Source organism: Gymnoscopelus microlampas (genome assembly GCF_963454915.1).
Source record: "Gymnoscopelus microlampas genome assembly, chromosome: 9".
Taxonomy (NCBI): domain Eukaryota; kingdom Metazoa; phylum Chordata; class Actinopteri; order Myctophiformes; family Myctophidae; genus Gymnoscopelus; species Gymnoscopelus microlampas.
In genome coordinates, this window is record NC_139946.1 from 24,072,930 (window position 1) to 24,092,333 (window position 19,404).

At 41.7% G+C, this 19,404-nt stretch overlaps 1 protein-coding gene across 2 annotated transcripts in view; it reads right to left on the reverse strand.

Moving 5' to 3' along the window:
* The window catches only part of atf6 (activating transcription factor 6), a 54,191-nt gene extending 42,164 nt beyond the window's left edge, over positions 1 to 12,027 (reverse strand). For both annotated transcript variants that reach the window (XM_084065779.1, XM_084065778.1), the window contains exons 1-6: positions 11,733 to 12,027; positions 9,355 to 9,431; positions 5,613 to 5,691; positions 4,528 to 4,628; positions 3,462 to 3,585; positions 2,771 to 2,974 (exon numbers count right to left, since the gene is read on the reverse strand). In XM_084065779.1, coding sequence (XP_083921905.1) covers positions 2,771 to 2,974; positions 3,462 to 3,585; positions 4,528 to 4,628; positions 5,613 to 5,691; positions 9,355 to 9,431; positions 11,733 to 11,841 — 694 coding nt within the window. In that variant the 5' untranslated portion in view covers positions 11,842 to 12,027. The remainder of the gene's footprint in view (positions 1 to 2,770; positions 2,975 to 3,461; positions 3,586 to 4,527; positions 4,629 to 5,612; positions 5,692 to 9,354; positions 9,432 to 11,732) is intronic.
* Between the last annotated feature and the right edge of the window lie 7,377 nt (positions 12,028 to 19,404).

Below are 19,404 nucleotides of genomic sequence, written 5' to 3' on the forward strand. Positions count from 1 at the left end.
TGTGTGTGTGTGTGTGTGTGTGTGTGTGTGTGTGTGTGTGTGTGTGTGTGTGTGTGTGTGTGTGTGTGTGTGTGTGTGTGTGTGTGTGTGTGTGTGTGTGTGTGTGCGCGCGCGCGTTGTGTGAGTGGGCACAAACAAATAAAGATGCATGTCTGCCCAGTGCCCACATTTACACAGGCTTGTGGTTTGAAACCAAAAAACAAGCAAAACCACGACAACAAAAAATATTGTCTCCTGTTTATAGATGACCTGTTCACGGTTTACAGTAGCGGTCAGTGCTTATCCCTGCCCAGAGAGCCACAGTACCAACAGTCTGGGGCCATTTCTCAGCCAGTCCTGCAGTGTCTCAACCTCATTCTAAATGACTTGTCAGTGCAAATCGTAGCCAACAGTGCTAATGAAAGTAAGTCGTGCTAAGGCTTCGTCTTATGCCAAGCTGACAGAGGAGGAGAATTCATGTAGAAGACAGTTCCCACGAATTTGGAGTAAGGATTGGGTAAGTTTGCTGTTTGGAAATGTAACGCTGTGCATTATGCAAGGCTCCATAATTTAAATCCATCATATCAGAATCTGTTTATTGGTCAGGTATGTTCACATACGAGGAATTTGGAAAGTGAACATACCTGGCCTATAAACAGATTCTGAATTGGCGGCTATAAATCATGGAGCCCAGCCTCGCATCATAGTGCACCAATACATTTCCAAACGGCAAACTTTCCCCAGGCTCCAATGAATTCCTTTCAACCGTCTTCTTCAGTTATTATCCTCACATCAAGGAATATTTTACATTTTACTACATTATTTTTTGACTGCCAGAAATAAAACATCATTTGCCACAGCACTGCCAGCGATTTTCGAGTGTTTTCCCTAACCTTTGAAAAATCATAGAATATTCATCTCCAGTGTGATCGATCCCCCGATCGCTTTAAGAGACATATCCAAGGCTCGTAGAATCCGGGGGGAAAGAAACGAGCCGCCGCGATCATCCGTTCCATCGTTTTGGGCAGTTGAATGTAGGCTGTTTTTGCCAAAAAGCTACACAAACAGAGAAAAAGCCATTCTCCCAAATCGAATAACAAGGAATGAACGGGCTGTTTGTTTTTGCGCTCACGTGACACGCTGCTCCTCTGCTTCACAGAGAGCCAGACAGTGACCCATAGGAGCAAACAGCGCCATCTAGTGGAAAACCACCTAAAACACAAAATCTCGTCATTCTCGTCATTGGCAGACTTCACCGTAGCAAAATATGAGGAGAAATCTCGTCATTGGCAGTCAAAAAGTTATGTTTTGTGTAGTGTTAGCCGATGATTAACTTGAATGAAGTAAGGTTCTTAAAGAACCAAAAATACAGCTGAGCCCATGTGAACAATAGGCACGCTGTCTGAGACAGGAATATTTAAGAGAACACCAGCAGAGACCAACACCACCAGACACCGAGCAGACCTGTCTCAGTGCCTCATGCTCCCTGCTAATGTCCTCGAAGCTGGAAATCTTGCCCCTTCATATCTGTGCCATCTGTTATCATTGAGACAGGAGGGCCGAGTCTGCAGGACTCAAACATTCCACCCACTTGGGTTCCCGGCTGTGACATCAGCGTTTACATTGGCCTGCATTCTACTGAGGTAAGGGACAGAGATTATCTTAATTGGTATCTGCGAGTCAAGCGCACGCGTGCGCACGCACACGCACACACACACACACACACACACACACAAAAGTACATGTATAAGGAAAAGTGTTGTTTGGATCGACATTCAGACATTTTGCTTTGCAGGTTCCTTTCACCTTCAACAAGCCAAGAGGACTCACACCTCACATATTTTACATGTTTCTATCACACACACAACATACATCATTGTTTTATTAAGGGCCTATAGGCCTACACTAATTGTGTTCAAATTAAATATAAATACATTCCGTTAATTTAGAGTGGGACTGTGATGTAGACCAACTGTATGCTACTGTAGCAACCATCTTCAAAGTAAAGCAAGTGATTTCATATTTTGGTTTGAATAAACATTTTGCAGTCTCTGAATGACCCATTTTGGCTTTGCATCTCATACTAGCAACTCCACAACCAGGCCAAAACAGGCTGGGGAACAATGAACATAGGGATAAGGCGCCATCTTCTGGACAAGTTGCAACAGCAAAATCAGAAAGAAGGACTACGATTGGCTCTCTAAATTAGGGGAGCAACAGTTAATCGAACTAATCGATTTAATCGATTATAAAAAATAATCGATAATTTCATATAATAATCTATTTGATCCCTATTTTAGGCATGTCATTATAGGCAAAAAGTAAAAAAAAAAAACGAATGTCACAAAATCTATTCATCACTATTTTTGCATGACACTGTTGTGTGACAAAGTATAAAATAACAATTATGTGGTTAATCGATTAATTTACATACGTACGTAATACGTATGTATGTATTACATACGTATATGTATATATGTGTAAATGAAAATATAATATATATATATATATATATATATATTATCAAGAAGCGTGTTTTTTATGAATACATATATATATATATATATATATATATATTCTTAAAAATGTGATTAATCGAAAAAGTAATTGATAGAATAATCACTAAGAAAATATTTGGTAGTTGCAGCCCTATTCTTAATCATAAGAATCAAAAACAACATGTAACACACCTCACCTCAGGCTAGCCTAGCGGATTGTTCTGTATCAATGTAAACAATGATAGTATGGTGTGATGCAATCAAGTGCAACGGGGCGCAGTGTGGACTCTCACCTAGAGGGGGCGCTGGCTGGATGCTGATTGGAGCTGCCTTCACCACAGGCAGCATGGTGGCCTGAAGAGGCTGGATGATGATGGTCTTAGTCTGCAGGGGAGGTGTGGCGTGAGCCAGGGGGACTGCTGTGATCAGTGGCTTGGGCTGGATGGACACCTTGGTACTGAGCTGGATGGGCCTCTTGACTATCTGAGCTGGTTTGGCTGAGAGGAGACAGGAAGGAAGTACAGGGTGTTTGGTGACTAAAAGGCAGTTTGGCTCATATGTGAAAGGCGGACATTGGTGTTTTGGTTGTTACTGTTTGGGGAAATGTCCTTTTTACAGTTGCAATAAATGCAAAGTCAAACTCTCCACTACAACTCGTGAAATGATGGGTTTGTATATGCAGTGTGGCAAAAAAATACTGTATGTATTCTGTGTTTGTTTAGCTTGCCTCCGTCTAGAACAGGATGTACCTTTATGTATGTGTATGTCTCCTCAAAAGACCAATCACAGCTCAATCACAGCTCACTTCGCTACACGCATAACATAAATGGTTCTTCAACACACTGAATCTCTACCAGTTGATAAGACTACCAACTACAGCATGTACTTTAAATTATTGAAAATGCATAAGACAAAAACTCGAAGAAGACTAATCCTGTGGACAGCCTTATGTCAGCCCATGTCAGCTGACGGGGGTTGTCTCACCTCGCGCAGTCAGGCTGGTCCTTTTCGGGGCTCTCTTGGCTGGTGTAGGGGGCTCAGAGTATCCACTGGACTCCGAGCAGACAGAGACAGGAGAGGGCTGGGACTGTGGAGACAGGGCCTCATCCTGGAGAAGAGAAAGACCCAGCAAGCTTAGGACATTCTTTTTTTACAGCACTGTTAAGGATACGACAGAGTAGCAATAAACCAGAATGAGGTTGGTGCAACAGTATAGTGAGTTTTTAAGTACAATACGGGAATTTATGAGAGTAGAGTGAAGAAATGTGAGCCTGTGGTTTTGTCAATCAAAAGCAACAAACAGTTGAAGATCCACATTAACGATAGCTAAGGTAAGGAAGGAAGACAATACCATTAATATGTTAAAATACAAATGTCCTTGGCATTATATTCAAAGATACTGGTCGTACAAGAAAATGTCCTTGGATTCAGACACAGTCATTCAGTCAGCAGACAGACACCAGTGTTGGGGAGGTCGAGAGGAGGATGTAAACTTTGCCCTTGTTTTGACATGCTGTGAAAACATCTGCCTACTAAATTATGCAAATGTGTCCAAAGTTGTCAGCACCTTTTTTAAATGAGGGGGCGGGGCATATATCAGGCAGACAGTGAATAATTAGTTTGACAAGGTGTTTAAGGCAGTCATTAATGAAGCGTATCTGGTGTGTGTGTGTGTGTGTGTGTGTGTGTGTGTGTGTGTGTGTGTGTGTGTGTGTGTGTGTGTGTGTGTGTGTGTACACACACGTGGGAGCGTGCGAGTGTGCGTGTGTGCGTGTGTGCGTGTGTGTGTGTGTGTGTGTGTGTGTCCAAAAGAAGAAGAGCAGCATCTGCCAGCGAAAGTGATATGAATGTGTTGGAGCACCATCTGTGAGAAATCCCGTTTTCACTCTGTGCCAAGAGAGGCAACAATGTAAATACTCCCATCATGTAGACCAACAACACAAGGGAACAAAACAAACGCAAACTCTCTCTCCAATGACAGGAAATATATTTGCATGTAAAATGAGCACGTTAAACACAGTGCAGACGGCGAGGCAGGGGGAAGACTTACTGATAAGGAGTATGATGGGGACAAGGCTTCCACTGAGGCAGGAGAAGGGACAGAGCTCAGGGTGTGGGCAGGTGAAAGAGAGTCCACGCTCACCTCGCCATCTGGACGCACAAGGACAGTGGTACCAACATGTCACACGGGCTTACTGAGCTCGGCTAATGTAGTCAGTGGAGTGTACACAGGGAAGGATCCTTCATTCAACTCTGAGACTATACAAAATTGGCAATTTAAATAAATGATATTATGAATTTAGTAGCCACGATAATTGACAGCAGAGGGTAAATTGTATGTGTACTGCCAAGGGAGTTCTAATGAGAAAACAAATATTATAGGTTACCACACCTTTTAGGTTAAATATGCTGGTGTAAAACAAATAAAGATGGTATGCATTTCTTTCTCCTAATTCACAGAAAACATATCTCTACCTTTTCTCTGGCTGATTGTGGCCAATGATCTCTCCAGTTAAGGCCTGGGTCTACCTTATATTAACACACCATCACACAGAGCTCCCACTTTTTCAGGGTGCATAACTGTACAACATTTGAAGCAAATTCCTATTGTTGTCTTTATGTACTGTACTGTACTGTACTGTACTGTAACTTGATATGTCGCATCCATGACAGACCGATTTATATTTAGGTAATTCCTGAATAGACGTGCAATAAAACACTGCTATAAACTACATGACATTCAGAACAGCATAGTTTTATGTACAGTGATAAAAGTAACAGTACACATCAAAGAACACAAGAAGTTAACCATATAACATATAACAACATAATAAAAATGGAATACAATCTGTTGAGGTCAGGTCCACACAGAAGACCTACACATGAGCTCAGATGTCCTCTAATGCTACATGAAAACAGGTCTTTATCTGCCATGTTGCCAAACATGCCAAAATCCCAATCAGTGATACTAACATAAACAAATATACCACCACCAAAAATACAAATGACAGTAGAGGATGCATATTTTTACAATTTCAAAATAGTATATTTTACATCTATCTCTCAACATATCTTGTATGTATGTAAATAATATAAATTGAATTTATTCAGAACAATTCCAGATTGGGACTTTACCTGTACAGGTGCTGCCTGTGGCTGCTCCGTTCCAGGGAGGCAGGTCGATGTCGAAGTCCAGGTCAGGAACCTCGGTGGCCTGGGAGACATGTAACTCAATCAGATTCAAGTCTAGTCAAGACAATTTTATCTGGATAGTATATTTCATACCAGGCAAACTCAATATGATTCACATTAAATAAATAATTATGCAAACATTATACAAACAGATGTACAAAGAGCAGCCACCACCACTCATCCACCCACACACAGACATTTATAAACTCCACCAATCCACAATTAAAATTTTACATCTTTTAGGGCTCCAAACAATTATACACGCACGCACCTGTACGTGTGTTGAATAGTAAACACTGCAATGTGACTCAAATACTCTTTAGCAATTCAGCAAATTAAACTCATTAAACTGAGCACTGAAGGGCTGGTCTATTCAAAATAGTTAAATATCAGTGCTCATCATAATAAACAAATAATTGAACAACTCACAAGATTGAGCAAATATTGCCAGATGAGTGGCCCCAGTTCTGGTTTTACCGTTGCTTCTCTTGTCCTCAATGGGTTCAAATTGATCTAAAATTGCATGTGGGTATTGACCATTCATTGGCATGCAGGGACTGACTCACTTTTCCCCAATTTAAGCTGTTTATTTGCAATTTTGCCACAGCCTAGGGATCTGTAGATACGGTCGCGGCCTGGACGGACATGCCGTGGTTTTATTGTATTATTGTATATTGTATTATTATTGATTGTCAGTTGGTTGTCAGGGTGACATTCACAACCTATCGACAGACAGGCTCTGGCCAAGTCTGCTGCATGTAGAATGTGTCGCTAGGTATCACCAAATCAGTCATATGAACACTATCTGAACTAACTAACCAAAAGATTATTTTTAGATATGGGGAAGCAGTGACACACACACACACACACACACACACACACACACACACACACACACACACACACACACACACACACACACACACACACACACACACACACACACACACACACACACACACACACACACACACACACACACACAAGTAAACCAAAGGCTTGAGAAAATGAGGTCTTATGCCTGCTTTTAAAGATGACACAGCTGTAGCAGATCTCAAGTCATCACGAATGTTGTTCCAGAGAATAAATACATAGATGCATTAGTTATTCATCCTACTATAATTCTAGTAAGCTGACGGTGGGTGGGTGGGTGGATGGGGTCTTGGGTCTCCGATCAAACTGCGCATGCGTCGTTGCCAGGTTTCGCGAGAGAAACAAGCAGCGAGGTCTATGAAAACGAGACCAAACCAAACGAACCCTATAACACCAACATTGGCCCTAAAGCGCTTACAATCGGCGGACATGGCAACACCGACGCCGACGCTACACCATAGACCCCGCCCACTCTCTACTGCGGAAAGTCAACACTCCAGATTTTTTCCCCCACACACGATGCACATTAGCTCCATAAAGAACGGTTCTATGTCGTTCTCTTCCAGGATCGGGCGAACGTCCGCCAAGGCTCCGCTGTTTACCCTTTTGTATACATCGTATCCCAAAACTAATGGTAGATTCTAAACCGCACAGATGTTTAAGGTTTTGGTCGGCTGCATAATATTTTAGGTCGCCAGCGAAACTACCCGTTTAAATCGCTTATTTAGTCAGCCTGTGGCCATGTTTCCCATTGGAGCCAAACTGGGAGACACCGGCTACACGAGGCGCGCGGATACGTGCATCCCCCATACGCAGACTTTTAAAATAGGACTGGATCTAAAAGTGAGCGTGTGTGCGTCAAAAACTCTGCTGTGTTTCGTGTGTGTGTGTGTGTGTGTGTGTGTGTGTGTGTGTGTGTGTGTGTGTGTGTTTGCGACGACGGGGGGGGAGTAGCATCGTGCCTCCGTGGTGTGTGTGTGTGGCTGGGGGCTGGGGGGGAGATGATCGCCCGTGTGTGTTCGCGACAGGCCACGGGCCGCATGGATGTACCGTGGTGTGTGTGTGTGCGTGTGTGTGTGTGTGTGTGTGTGTGTGTGTGTGTGTGTGTGTGTGTGTGTGTGTGTGTGTGTGTGTGTGTACGCCATTCTCCGTGCTGTGTGTGTGGGTGGGGGGGAGATGAATCTGATCGCACCACAATTGCAACTTGGGTCCGCGGCCGTGTATGCGTGGACACGCACGTGCGCATGCACGTTAGGGAGCCACGTGTCACAATGTACTTTATTTGTACTTTATACACACACACGCGACGCCCGTGTGTGTGTTCGCGACGGGAGGATGTACCGTGGTGTGTGTGTGTGTCTGTGTTTGTGCGCGCTCCCGACGGGGGACGGCTCCGCCTGTTATATGCGCGGGTGTTTGTGTTCTGTGCCTCCACGACGGGATGTGCGTGTGTGTGTACACACGAATACACCATTGGTTCTCAAAGTGGGGTCCAGAGTTCCAGGGGGTCCCCAGCTAAATGATAGATTAGGCACCAAATGGACCCTTATGGGTCTGTCACTCTGAGAGTGTACAAATGGAACCAAATGGACTCTAAGGGGTCCATTTGGTTCCATTTGTACACTCTCAGAGTTAAATAAACATAGACTTTACTATATAAATTGGGGTCCAAGACATAGAAATGCCATTACATGGGGGTCCATAGCCCTAATGCATGTCAAACTGGGGGTCCTTGAAATTAAAATGGTTAAGATTCACTGCTAGAGCCGTAAAAAAAGACGTCTCTTATGGGGGTCCCTGGCATATCTATCAAATGGGGGTCCGCGGGCTAACAAGTGTCAATTTGGGGGTCCTTGACATAAAAACGTTGGAGAACCACTGCACTACACAGTACACACTCACTTTCGATCCCTGATAAACTGTCTGTTCTCGGCCATTCTCCGTGCTGATATATATATATATATATATATATATATATATATATATATATATATATATATATATATATATATATATATATATGGGGGGGGGGAGCCACGACGGGACGCGCGTGGGGGAGAAACCGCGCGACAGGACGTGCATTAACCCCAACTTTGCAACTACTTTCACCTGCGCCTTTCACCGGGTATGGTCTAATAATCATAATCATTAGTGCATTAGATGCATCTCCACCAGATTGTCTGATGTGTCGATCTCAGCTTGGTTTATACGGTAGGTAGTAATGTAGACCATTTAAAGAGTTGTAATAGTAAGTGGTACAGTTTTTCTCACCCCAGTGAGTACTCTGAATCAGAATCACTGGGCTAGGGACGGGACAATATGAAAATGACATGTCACGATTACTGTGGCAAAAATAATTGCGATTAATAACGATATTATCACAATAATCAAAATATGCTTAAAACTTAAAATGCCACTTTTGTCGCGTTCTGACTTGAACCCCCAGCATCCCTATTCAGGGGGGAACGTTGGCCATCTACAAGCTCACAAGGCGTTGTGAGCTTGTAGAGCAGCTATTTTTGGCGAGAGAGTGAAATAAGAATGTACCAAGTGCGCTCTTTACAGGTCCGTTTTATCAAGTATAGAGGGTTTAAGTGGTAGTGGATTTGAAGCTCGAACAAAAGCTAATTCATCCTAGTGTATGACGGAGGACAATTTCACTTTAAATTAATTAATATCTCTGCGAAACAATTATTGTGAGTCTTTTTTTACCATGCTAAACGATAATAACGATTATCGTCCCATCCCTACACTGGGCATCACCGTTCAGTGTCCAGTACCCAGCAGTTACAGTATTGGTTAGGTTACTTACATAGCCAGCATGCTCCAGGGCTTGAATGAGTTCATCTGTATCAGGCAGATAGTCCAGCTCATCAAACAGGCTGATGTCTATGTAAAGACAAGCATGTAGATCACGTTAAACCCAACACTTTCTTTTGTTTTCACAAACATCAAACAAACAATTCAGCTTCTCGATTGAGTGGTTCCCCCTACACAGCTCATCACTTATTATATAAAGTAAAGAACATTTAGAATCCTATGTTAAAATTGCCTAGAGGGTCAAAGAGAAGCTGTACAACTTAGTCGCCAAGAAAAGAATATGATAGCCTTTGCAATTGCATCCCTTTTGGCTAGGCGCCTGATACTGCTTAAATGGAAAGAAAAACTCCAACCAACTTTCAAATCATGGGTTAATGATAGTATGCATCACTTGACTTTGGAGAAAATTCGCTACTCCACAAAGGAGTGTACTCTTTACTCTACCTTTTTTAACATATATAGAGGATGAATGCTGCTTACATTAATGGCCCATAAAACTGACCCCACTGTATTTCTCTCTTTGTTTTTGTATTTGTCTTTGTATTATTATTTTTTGTGCATTTTAATTTTACATTTTTCTTTTAATTATATATATTCTACTGTGTATACTTGACTTCTTTGACTTGTTTTCATCTTTGTTTTACATTTTCTTTCAACTTTCATTGCAATTGTGTGTCTTTTGTTTGTATTGTCCTTTTGTGTTAATGGTACAACAAGATACCAGGGTCGTGGCTCATTCGGAGCGGGAACTTTGGGGGGGGGGGGGGTGGGAGGGGTAACATACAACATTTCTTGAATGCTTTTGTTTTATTGACCTGTATGTAAAAATAGAAAATACCAATAAAGAAACCTTGAACAAAAAAATGCCTAGAGGGTCAACCGACGGTGGACGTCACAAACGTAACATGCGGAACTGCGAGGCGCAGCGTTGCTCGGATCTGCACCAAACTTGTCACAAACACTGGTCAGGGTCTGCCATCAGAATAGCCAGATCAGGGGCCACGTGTGGCCCCCAGGGGCCCCACCAGGAGCCCCTTGGTGCTAATATGTGTGCCCCTTGGTTGCACACATATGGGGCACTACAACATTTCAAATGGCCATAACTAGGTGACCATTGCTCTGATCAGTGCAATATAGGACTGGTGTTGCATCATCGCATCGTGTTTTGCCCCGAGCCCTACCACTGTTCAATGTCAACTTCCTTGTTGTAACCCATTAAAACCGGGAAAGCATCTGTCATTGTAGATTTCAACCACTTTAACCATTATCTTATACTTTGGCTATAAAAAATATCAGATATACAAGCTCATAGCGCATCTGTTATTTTTGAAAAAATCTTGAAGATTTTTGCAAATCTTTGAATATACATATTTTCTAAAGCGAACATATTTTACTTAATTTTTGCTTTAATCTTTGCTTCTGGTGGTCCCTGGAACAATATTTTGAGATGGGGTCGGCAGCCAAGTACATATACTTTCCTTGACATGAAAAAGTTTGAACACCACTGATATATATCAACATAGGTTTTTCAGAAAACTGTTGGGATTTAGAAGACATTTGTAGAATCGGCCTGCCAGGTCTTAAACCATTATTTTATACTTTGGCTATTAAAAAATAGCAGATCTACAAGCTCATAGCGTGGCACTCGATGAGCATGTAGATCTGCTATTTTCGAAAAATCATGAAGATTTGAGCAAATATTTGAATATTTATATTTTTAAAGCGAACATTTGTAACTCAAATCTTTGCTTCTGGGGGGTCCCTGGAACTAAATATTTTGAGATGGGGGTCTGCGGCCAAATATATTTTGGGGGTCCAACAAATCTCGACGGGGAAACAGTGGGTTCGAATCAACCGGCGGCCAATTCTAGAACAGGTGTTGGAGTTTGCCCTCCATCACTGGCAGCACGCAGGGAGCAGGAGCAGGTGTCCTACTGGACAACACTGTAAGTATGCATATTATTCAAAGTCATTACTAAAGGGAGGGATATTGTATTTGGCTATTATTTGTTATGCTATGTTGATGAATTGAACACATACTGACCCACAAGTCTCCGCCAGGACTGTTTTGTGTTATCCTTTTGGCTCAAATGTCTTAATGTAACTCGTGCTGTTTACATTTGTCTTATAAAGTATTCAATCAATCAATCAATCAATCAATCAATCAAAAAGCAGAGAAACCATAGGCTACAGGAGCATTTTAATGAACGATTGCATTCAGAGTCAGAGTGGTTACATCATCTAATTATGTTGACAACACGTTGCAGCTTGTAGATCTGCTATCTTCGGCTTTTCGGCAACATACACCACATAAATTAGAAATTAATATTCGTGTTAAAAATGTGCAGTCCTAAATATAGTGACACTCACCCCACTCTCCATCCTGGTCGATGGCCATGATGCCAAGTCTGTCACTAATATTATTATTCATCATAGAATGCTGATGATTTTCGATGTCTACTGTTAAATCGGACGACATTCTCCCTCGAATACATTAGTAACAGATAAATAATGTTGATACATATAACTTGTAGAGCGATGGCCTTGTCCGCAGTGCTATGTTAGCATCTATAGTCCATCTTGCTGCTGTTTTGTTTTCGGGGTAAACTCAAGTGTCGTTGTGATGTACTACTATACTTCCTGATCGATCATCTGCGTCGTAGTTAGGTCGCTGTAGTTACACGTATGGTTAACCGTAAATCTACGGGTGCCGTCAAGGGATATACTTAAGTGGCGAACGTGATGCAACACCGCTATGTTACATTTACAACTATACTCCACACGATGGCAGCACATACTACATGTCTCCACTCTCCATCTAGTAGGGCAGTGGTTCTCAAACGTTGACATTTCAAGGTCTCCCCTTAACTCTGACAGTGTACACATGGTTCCATTTGTACACTGTCAGAGTTACAGACTTGTAAGGGTCAATTTAGAACCCCCCCAGAGGAACACAGAGAGTCCCTGTAATCCACTTGGAGAACCACTGGTGTTGGGCAAATTATTCAAAATGTTCCAAACATTATCGATATTTGTCAAAAAAATAGCAGATGTACAAGCTCGCAGTACGGCATGAAGTGACATGCCGTGAGCTTGTAAATCTTCTATTTTTGAATAGCCAACATATAAATGGATAAAGTGGTTAAAATGATTGTGATGCTATGTAAACTACTTTTGCAGGGGACCCCCTGGAACCCCCTCAAGGACCACTTTGAGAACCAACAACCACATCTACACACTGTAAAATCCTCTCGTGTTTAGCTCATGGGTCCATTTGGTTCCATTGTCTCAGAGTTACAGACCCTTAAGAGTCCATTTGATTACTTCTGTCAATCATTTAGTTGGAGACGTACCCCCTGCCCCTGGAACCCCCTTAAGGACTCCAGGGGGTCCTCAGGCCCCATGTTGAGAATGTATGGTGTAGTAGGTGGTCCTGTACAATATGGATGGTGACGTTCAAAACAATGAACGTATGTTCAATCAGTTGTGGCAAACAATGGCACTTTAGATGAATGGGATTTCCCACAGTGCCTCTCACGTCTTGGGGCAATACATGACAACAACATAAGCCATATAGATCTACAGATCCTGTCCAGTGCCACTTATAGAGATGTTCTGATACCGATACCAGTATCGGAGAAGCTGCCGATACTGATATCGGCGAGTATGCCAGTCTATGCCATTCCGATCAAACTTTTTTAATTTCAAGGACCACCATAACTCTGAGAGTGTACAGAGTTACAGATCCTGTAAGGGTCCATTTGGAACCCCCTCAAGGAACACTGAAAGTGCCTGGACCCCACTCGGTACCCCACTCGGTACTCTGTATCGACCATACGCAAGTTCATCGGAATCGGTATCGGGAACATCTCTAGTGCCACTGTCCAGGCTGTTTGTAATCAACACGGAGTAAAAAAAAACGAACAAAATGGGTCTTCACTCATCAAAATTTCTCTGTTCAAAATTATTCCTTCAGAATAATTCAGACCAAAATACATTTAAGCATAAACATCTTAGCGATGATTAAAAGACCTTTGCTATATACAGTTCTGTACAGTGTGTACATCTGTAAATATACTGCCATGAAACATTACACGCCTGGTAGGTCAAGTTGCTGGCATTCCATAATGCAGTGTCCTATGTAATAGTTGTGCAAATAGGCCTTCATCAGCTAGACAGCTAGACAGGATGAGTTGTCAGCGCAGTGTATGAGCAGCTCTGTAACAGAAGAAGCCTGCTCTTTCATGGAATGTATTCTTAGACTCTGGTTGTGATTCTTAAATGGCATGGTATTAGGTCACATTGGTGCGCTAGAAATTCAGTAGCAGGTGTACGACAGGCTTAATGGACATTTCAGGTCGGCGCGAGATTAACCTGAGGTGGACCTGTTATTGCGCTTGTGGATTCTGGTCAACTGTGGAAAGAATGACCCAATCGTTCCAATCTTAACTCCTTATAGGAAGACAAACACTAACAGAGGTCAACCATCTGCCTGCAATCTCTAATCCACATTCATTATACGCCTAATCAGACTTGTATTGATCCAATGACTTTATAGTCTGTCTCAGGGATGATGGGATAGGGACAGTTTGATTATAGAATTTTGTAAGCAATCCTATTTCATGATCCATTGTTAAGGCCCAGATTAGAAGAGTACATAATTAATGATCTGTATGGTCTGATCACACAGCAAAAATTATAACAATCAAAGGCTTTTAAGAAGATGACAAGAATGACTTTATTGCCAACCTGCATGCCTTTTCAGATGTGCTATGATGTTATTGATCATGCATTTATTTTGTATTTATTTTTTTCACTGACAATGTAAGAGTGCAACTGCCCACCTACTGGGTACCCTAAGTTACCTTACCTCAAAAAGTCAAAAGCACAGTAAATATCTGGGTGTTCATTTAACTATGAGAGCATACAGATGGAGCCAAATGGACCCATAAGGGTGAAATGGATTGGTTCCATTTGTGTTCTCTCTGGCTTAAATGAACACACAGGATTTTGCATTGAAGACCAAAACACTAGAAACAAATCATTGACGTGTGGAGCTCTTATTCCTGTGTTGTGCTGGTGATCTGGAGAGTTTGCCTGATTCCATTGGCATGGTGATGGAACCTATCATCCACTCTCATCATGTTGATTGTGTGTGAAGCCTTCTCCAGACAGAGACATCAGATTAACCTGCAAGGGGGCCAGAATGGTTTCACTAGAACATCAGTGGAAAATGGATTAGAGGGCTTTGGTTGCATTTGTGTCGCCATAGGAACTCGTACATTTCTTCTTTAATATACAATATATAGATGCAGTATTGATTATAGCCTCTTTGATCATCTCTCTTGTTTTGCTCAATATTGTCCAAAATGTCAAAAGATAAAGGGGTAATGATAACTACTAATTAATCAATCATGACTGCATGTAATTAGTACTTGTCTGACCCTGACGTCAAGGCCTCAAGAAGCAAAGGAAATACCAAACCTGACTGCCAGTATTCATGTCCATTGACAGGTCACTAAATCACCTTGATTATCAATAACATTCACTCAAATGTATCCCAGAGTTGTGACCTAACTGTTAGTGACTGTATATAGTATCATACAACTTTACCTGCACATGAAAGGCAAGCCTAGATGAAGGGAGATAAACAGCCTGGGGCAACTCCTCCCAATCCAATTACTTCTAGATCCGCTTCTGTTCACACAGCGCACTGCAAGGTTATTATAGGGATTCAACAATTAGGTAAGCATTACAAGCATTTAAAGCACAATGACTGTATAATTACTCCAGTGGAAATATTACACTAACATGCAATGACATCCATTGGCTGGCAGGTTGAGTGGCTTGTTTGCATATATCAGGGGATTGTTTTTTTTTCTCCCATTATAACTATTACCACTCCTTCCTGCTGTGTAACTGTGTAATCATCGAATGATTTTAATTCATGTTATGGAATATACTTTATCTCAAGGAATAATGTGTCTCCTGCACTCAGGCTTGTGAATGGTCCATAGCACAAACAATCAAGCCACATGGCTTGCGTGCAGGTTGTCATGACCTCTCCGATGGTGTCCTCAGATTGCTCCCTATGGTTCAATGAAAATCCATTCACGCTAGTTGATGATAGGTGAGGTAACGCTTGCATTTCTATGATTTTGCTTATATACTGTACTACATTATTGTTTGATTTTAACTCAGGACATTTATTCTTTTAACAGACGCCTGTTTAATGTAATATATTAGTCTAATTGGGACAACATAGTTTAATAAAGAGATACAAGTAATACAAGCAAAGACTCAAGTCATGACAATGCAGAAGTAAGACAAAGGGTGAAGGCATAGATATTGAGCCAATTATTGGGAGAGTGGAAATGCAAACCACCATAGGTACACATTTTAAAAATCTTCTTGCCATTCTATTGTCCATTCTGGACAATTCTATCAGTTGGCAGATAAACATAATTGGATCATCATTAGATCAGATGTAATCATTTAAATAGTCTTAACTACTGTATACTCTCCATACAGATGATACTAGTTCCTTTCACTGCATATTGTAATCTTCTAAGCACATCAGTTGATTCTTAAATTAATTCTAAATGTGCATCACCGCTATCATGCACAAACAATTATTTATCGCCTGAAGTGTTTTTCCCTAATATTTTCACTCCCTTGCTTATGCACTTTCTCTCCTGTTCGACCACACAACAACAAAAGTCTGAGTAATAGACAAATAGAGACTATTGTAATTTATACTTTGTCATACGACACTCAACAAAGTGTGGCTCAACAAAAATTATGTATTTGCAAGAAATTCACTCGACAAAAAATGAAAATTTGAACCGAAAAAGATTGAAGACATACTTTTTGTCGAGCAACTCTTGTCGAAAGTATATGCATTCGCCAGAGGAGTGGATGAGAGGGGCTTCTTATAAGCAAAGGTTCCCGAATGGGAGCTGGAGCCACATTTCATCTTTTGTGTCCCAGATTGATGACCTATGAGATGGATGATGTTCTCCACTGTTGTGTGGCATTGTCTTATCCAAGCCTCCACAAAGGGGTTGGTCACTTATCATCTCAGGCTTATGTATGGAGCAGGAGGCGGGGGTTGTCAGAACAGTGAAGAGGGTCCAGGCGGGTGGGGGTGGTGGGGGTCCCTCTGATAAAGCCTGATGATGGAGGTGGGCTAATGAGAGCAAAGGCAGATGGAGAAAGCGTCTCCCATGACAACCCGCCAGCACCGCCACACCACACATCTCTGGAGCCAGAGAGAGAGTGAGGGACAGAGACAGACAGAGCAGCAGAGAAGGACAGAACAAGACCGAGAGAGAGAGAGAGAAGGGGGGCTATGAGAGAGGTTCTGTAATGTATGTATTTATGTATGTGTATCTTTGTGTGCACGTTAGGAGACACAACTTCTCTTTGTGTATGTGTGCAATATGCATGCACACACACATGCACCTGCACATGCTCATGTTACATGCACCGTGTGTTATTTTGATTGCATGTATATATGGATGTTATTATGTAGCCTATATGAAGTACCTTTTCAGAGGGGACAGTTACTTAAATTCATATTGGCCTTTTTTGCTGCACAACTTGTGCTAGCAGGTGGCCCAGGTTTGTTAGGTTTGGTTTAGGATTAGGATTTAGGACATTGTTTGGTGGGAATGGTGCTGTGAATACAAAGGGATTAGTGCAAAGGGCTGCTTCATTGACTGTGTGTGTGTGTGTGTGTGTGTGTGTGTGTGTGTGTGTGTGTGTGTGTGTGTGTGTGTGTGTGTGTGTGTGTGTGTGTGTGTGTGTGTGTGTGTGTGTGTGTGTGTGTGTGTGTGTGTGTGTGTGTGTGTGTGTGTGTGTGTGTGGAGTCCGGGTGGGGGGTTGATGGAATCTGGAGGTGATGGATGGATCTGTTGGGCAGCAAAATAAAACAGTGGTCAACAGTCAACAACCTGGTTTTCTTCTTTTTTTTTAAGTCATAATGACTGTCTGACACAATTATTATTCTTAAATCATATTTATGCTAATTGCTGAAATTAGTCCATTGTTTGATAAAAAAAACACATCTATACACAGATATAGATCCACAATAGGTTTTGGACCATAATAATTGAAAAAATGTCCAATGTTTGGAATGGACAACAAGACGTTTTCTCCCAAATAAACTCAGTCTTGCACCATCATATGACTTAAACCATGCCGCCATTAGTAGACTCACAAAGAGAGATCTGACAAATGATCATTTTAATGTCCCTCTTTGACTTTAATGAATTTATACGTTATCCGGCCCTAATGGGGTTGGTGGCGGTGGATGGGGCTTATGGGGAAGGGGGCTAACAAATGAAAAGCCCTGATTAGTGTAGAATGAGTCCAGAAAAAAGGCCATTCATCTTGGTTAGCATCCTCCTGTGCTCTTTTTATGGGTCGCTGTTACAAGGACGGGAGCCGGGGTTGCGTGTCCCATTAACGGGGCAACGAAAGGCCCGCTGAGTGGTCAGTGGCCGGCGTTGACGGAGCGTCTGCCCGCTCCTCAGTTCAAGACTGTGAATGCCTCAGTGCGGCTTGACTCCTGAATAACCTTCTGAGGTACCGCAGGCTCACCCTTACATGACCCCACACTCTGAAGACAGATCTGGGGGGATTCCGGGGGGTCCTGACACCCGCACTCCCAGCTCCACTAGCCTACTAGGTAAACATAAGGAGAGACCCCAGTTCAGTCAGAAAAAAGTAGTAGGCCTATCACCAACATTTAGAGAGAAGGAGAAATCAAGGGAGAGAGAGAGAAAGAGAGAGAGAGAGAGAGAGAGAGAGAGAGAGAGAGAGAGAGAGAGAGAGAGAGAGAGAGAGAGAGAGAGAGAGAGAGGAAGGGGATGCAAGTGCACACCTTAAGCCTCTGAACTCCATATATTGGCAGCAGTAGGCCTAAAAGCATGTATCCGCATATATATTGAAAAAATTACAGGATTTGGCCACACAAATACATATACATATGCTTTAGGCCTACTTCAAACGTTAAGATATGATTCCCATTACTGTTTCAATGGTCTTTAAATATGGTGTGTGTGTGTGTGTGTGTGTGTGTGTGTGTGTGTGTGTGTGTGTGTGTGTGTGTGTGTGTGTGTGTGTGTGTGTGTGTGTGTATATATATATATATATATATATATATATACATACATACATACATACATACATACATACATACATACATACATACATATATCATATATATATATATATATATATATATATATATATATATATATATATATATATATATATATATATGTATATATATATATATATATATATATATATATATATATATATGTATATATATATATATATATATATATATATATATATATATATATATATATATATATATATGTATAAAATAAATAACTACAAGGCTACCTATCTGTGATTGAACAAATGTTGCCTTATCTACACAATTATTACAATTCTGTATCTCTCAGACTACTAAACTCAACTTTTTCACAAGGAAAGACAAGCAATTGGCAATTATACAACACACTCGGAGCCCGTCCAGAAATCACCATAAACCCCGTTGTTCTGTCTGGTCAAAGTAACATTTCGCTCCAGAACAGAAGATTGCAACACTGTATCGCCGCGAGGGAGAGGTTTCGTCATGATCGTGTTGGAGCTTGATATGGACAACTGTTGTCCCCCCTCACTGGGCCCCTGTGTTAGACCTGGAGAGTCCACATCCCAGGGCCCGGAGAGACGGGTCGCGGTCGGGCGTTTTGTGATTGGCCAGTTCGTTGTCAGGGGAACCATCCACAGATTATTTTTTGTAGCTAAACTAATAACTGATTTATATACTTGGGCGCCGGCTGCTATACGAAGGGTGAACCTCAGAAGGTTATTCAGGAGTCAGCCCATACGAAAATGGATGATGATGATCGCATATTGGATATACAAGCTCACGCTGTCTGACCTAAGTTATAAACTGCACACAGCGTAGATCTGAGTATTTAAGCATAATAATACAATTCATCTTACGTAAACAGTGGTTTCA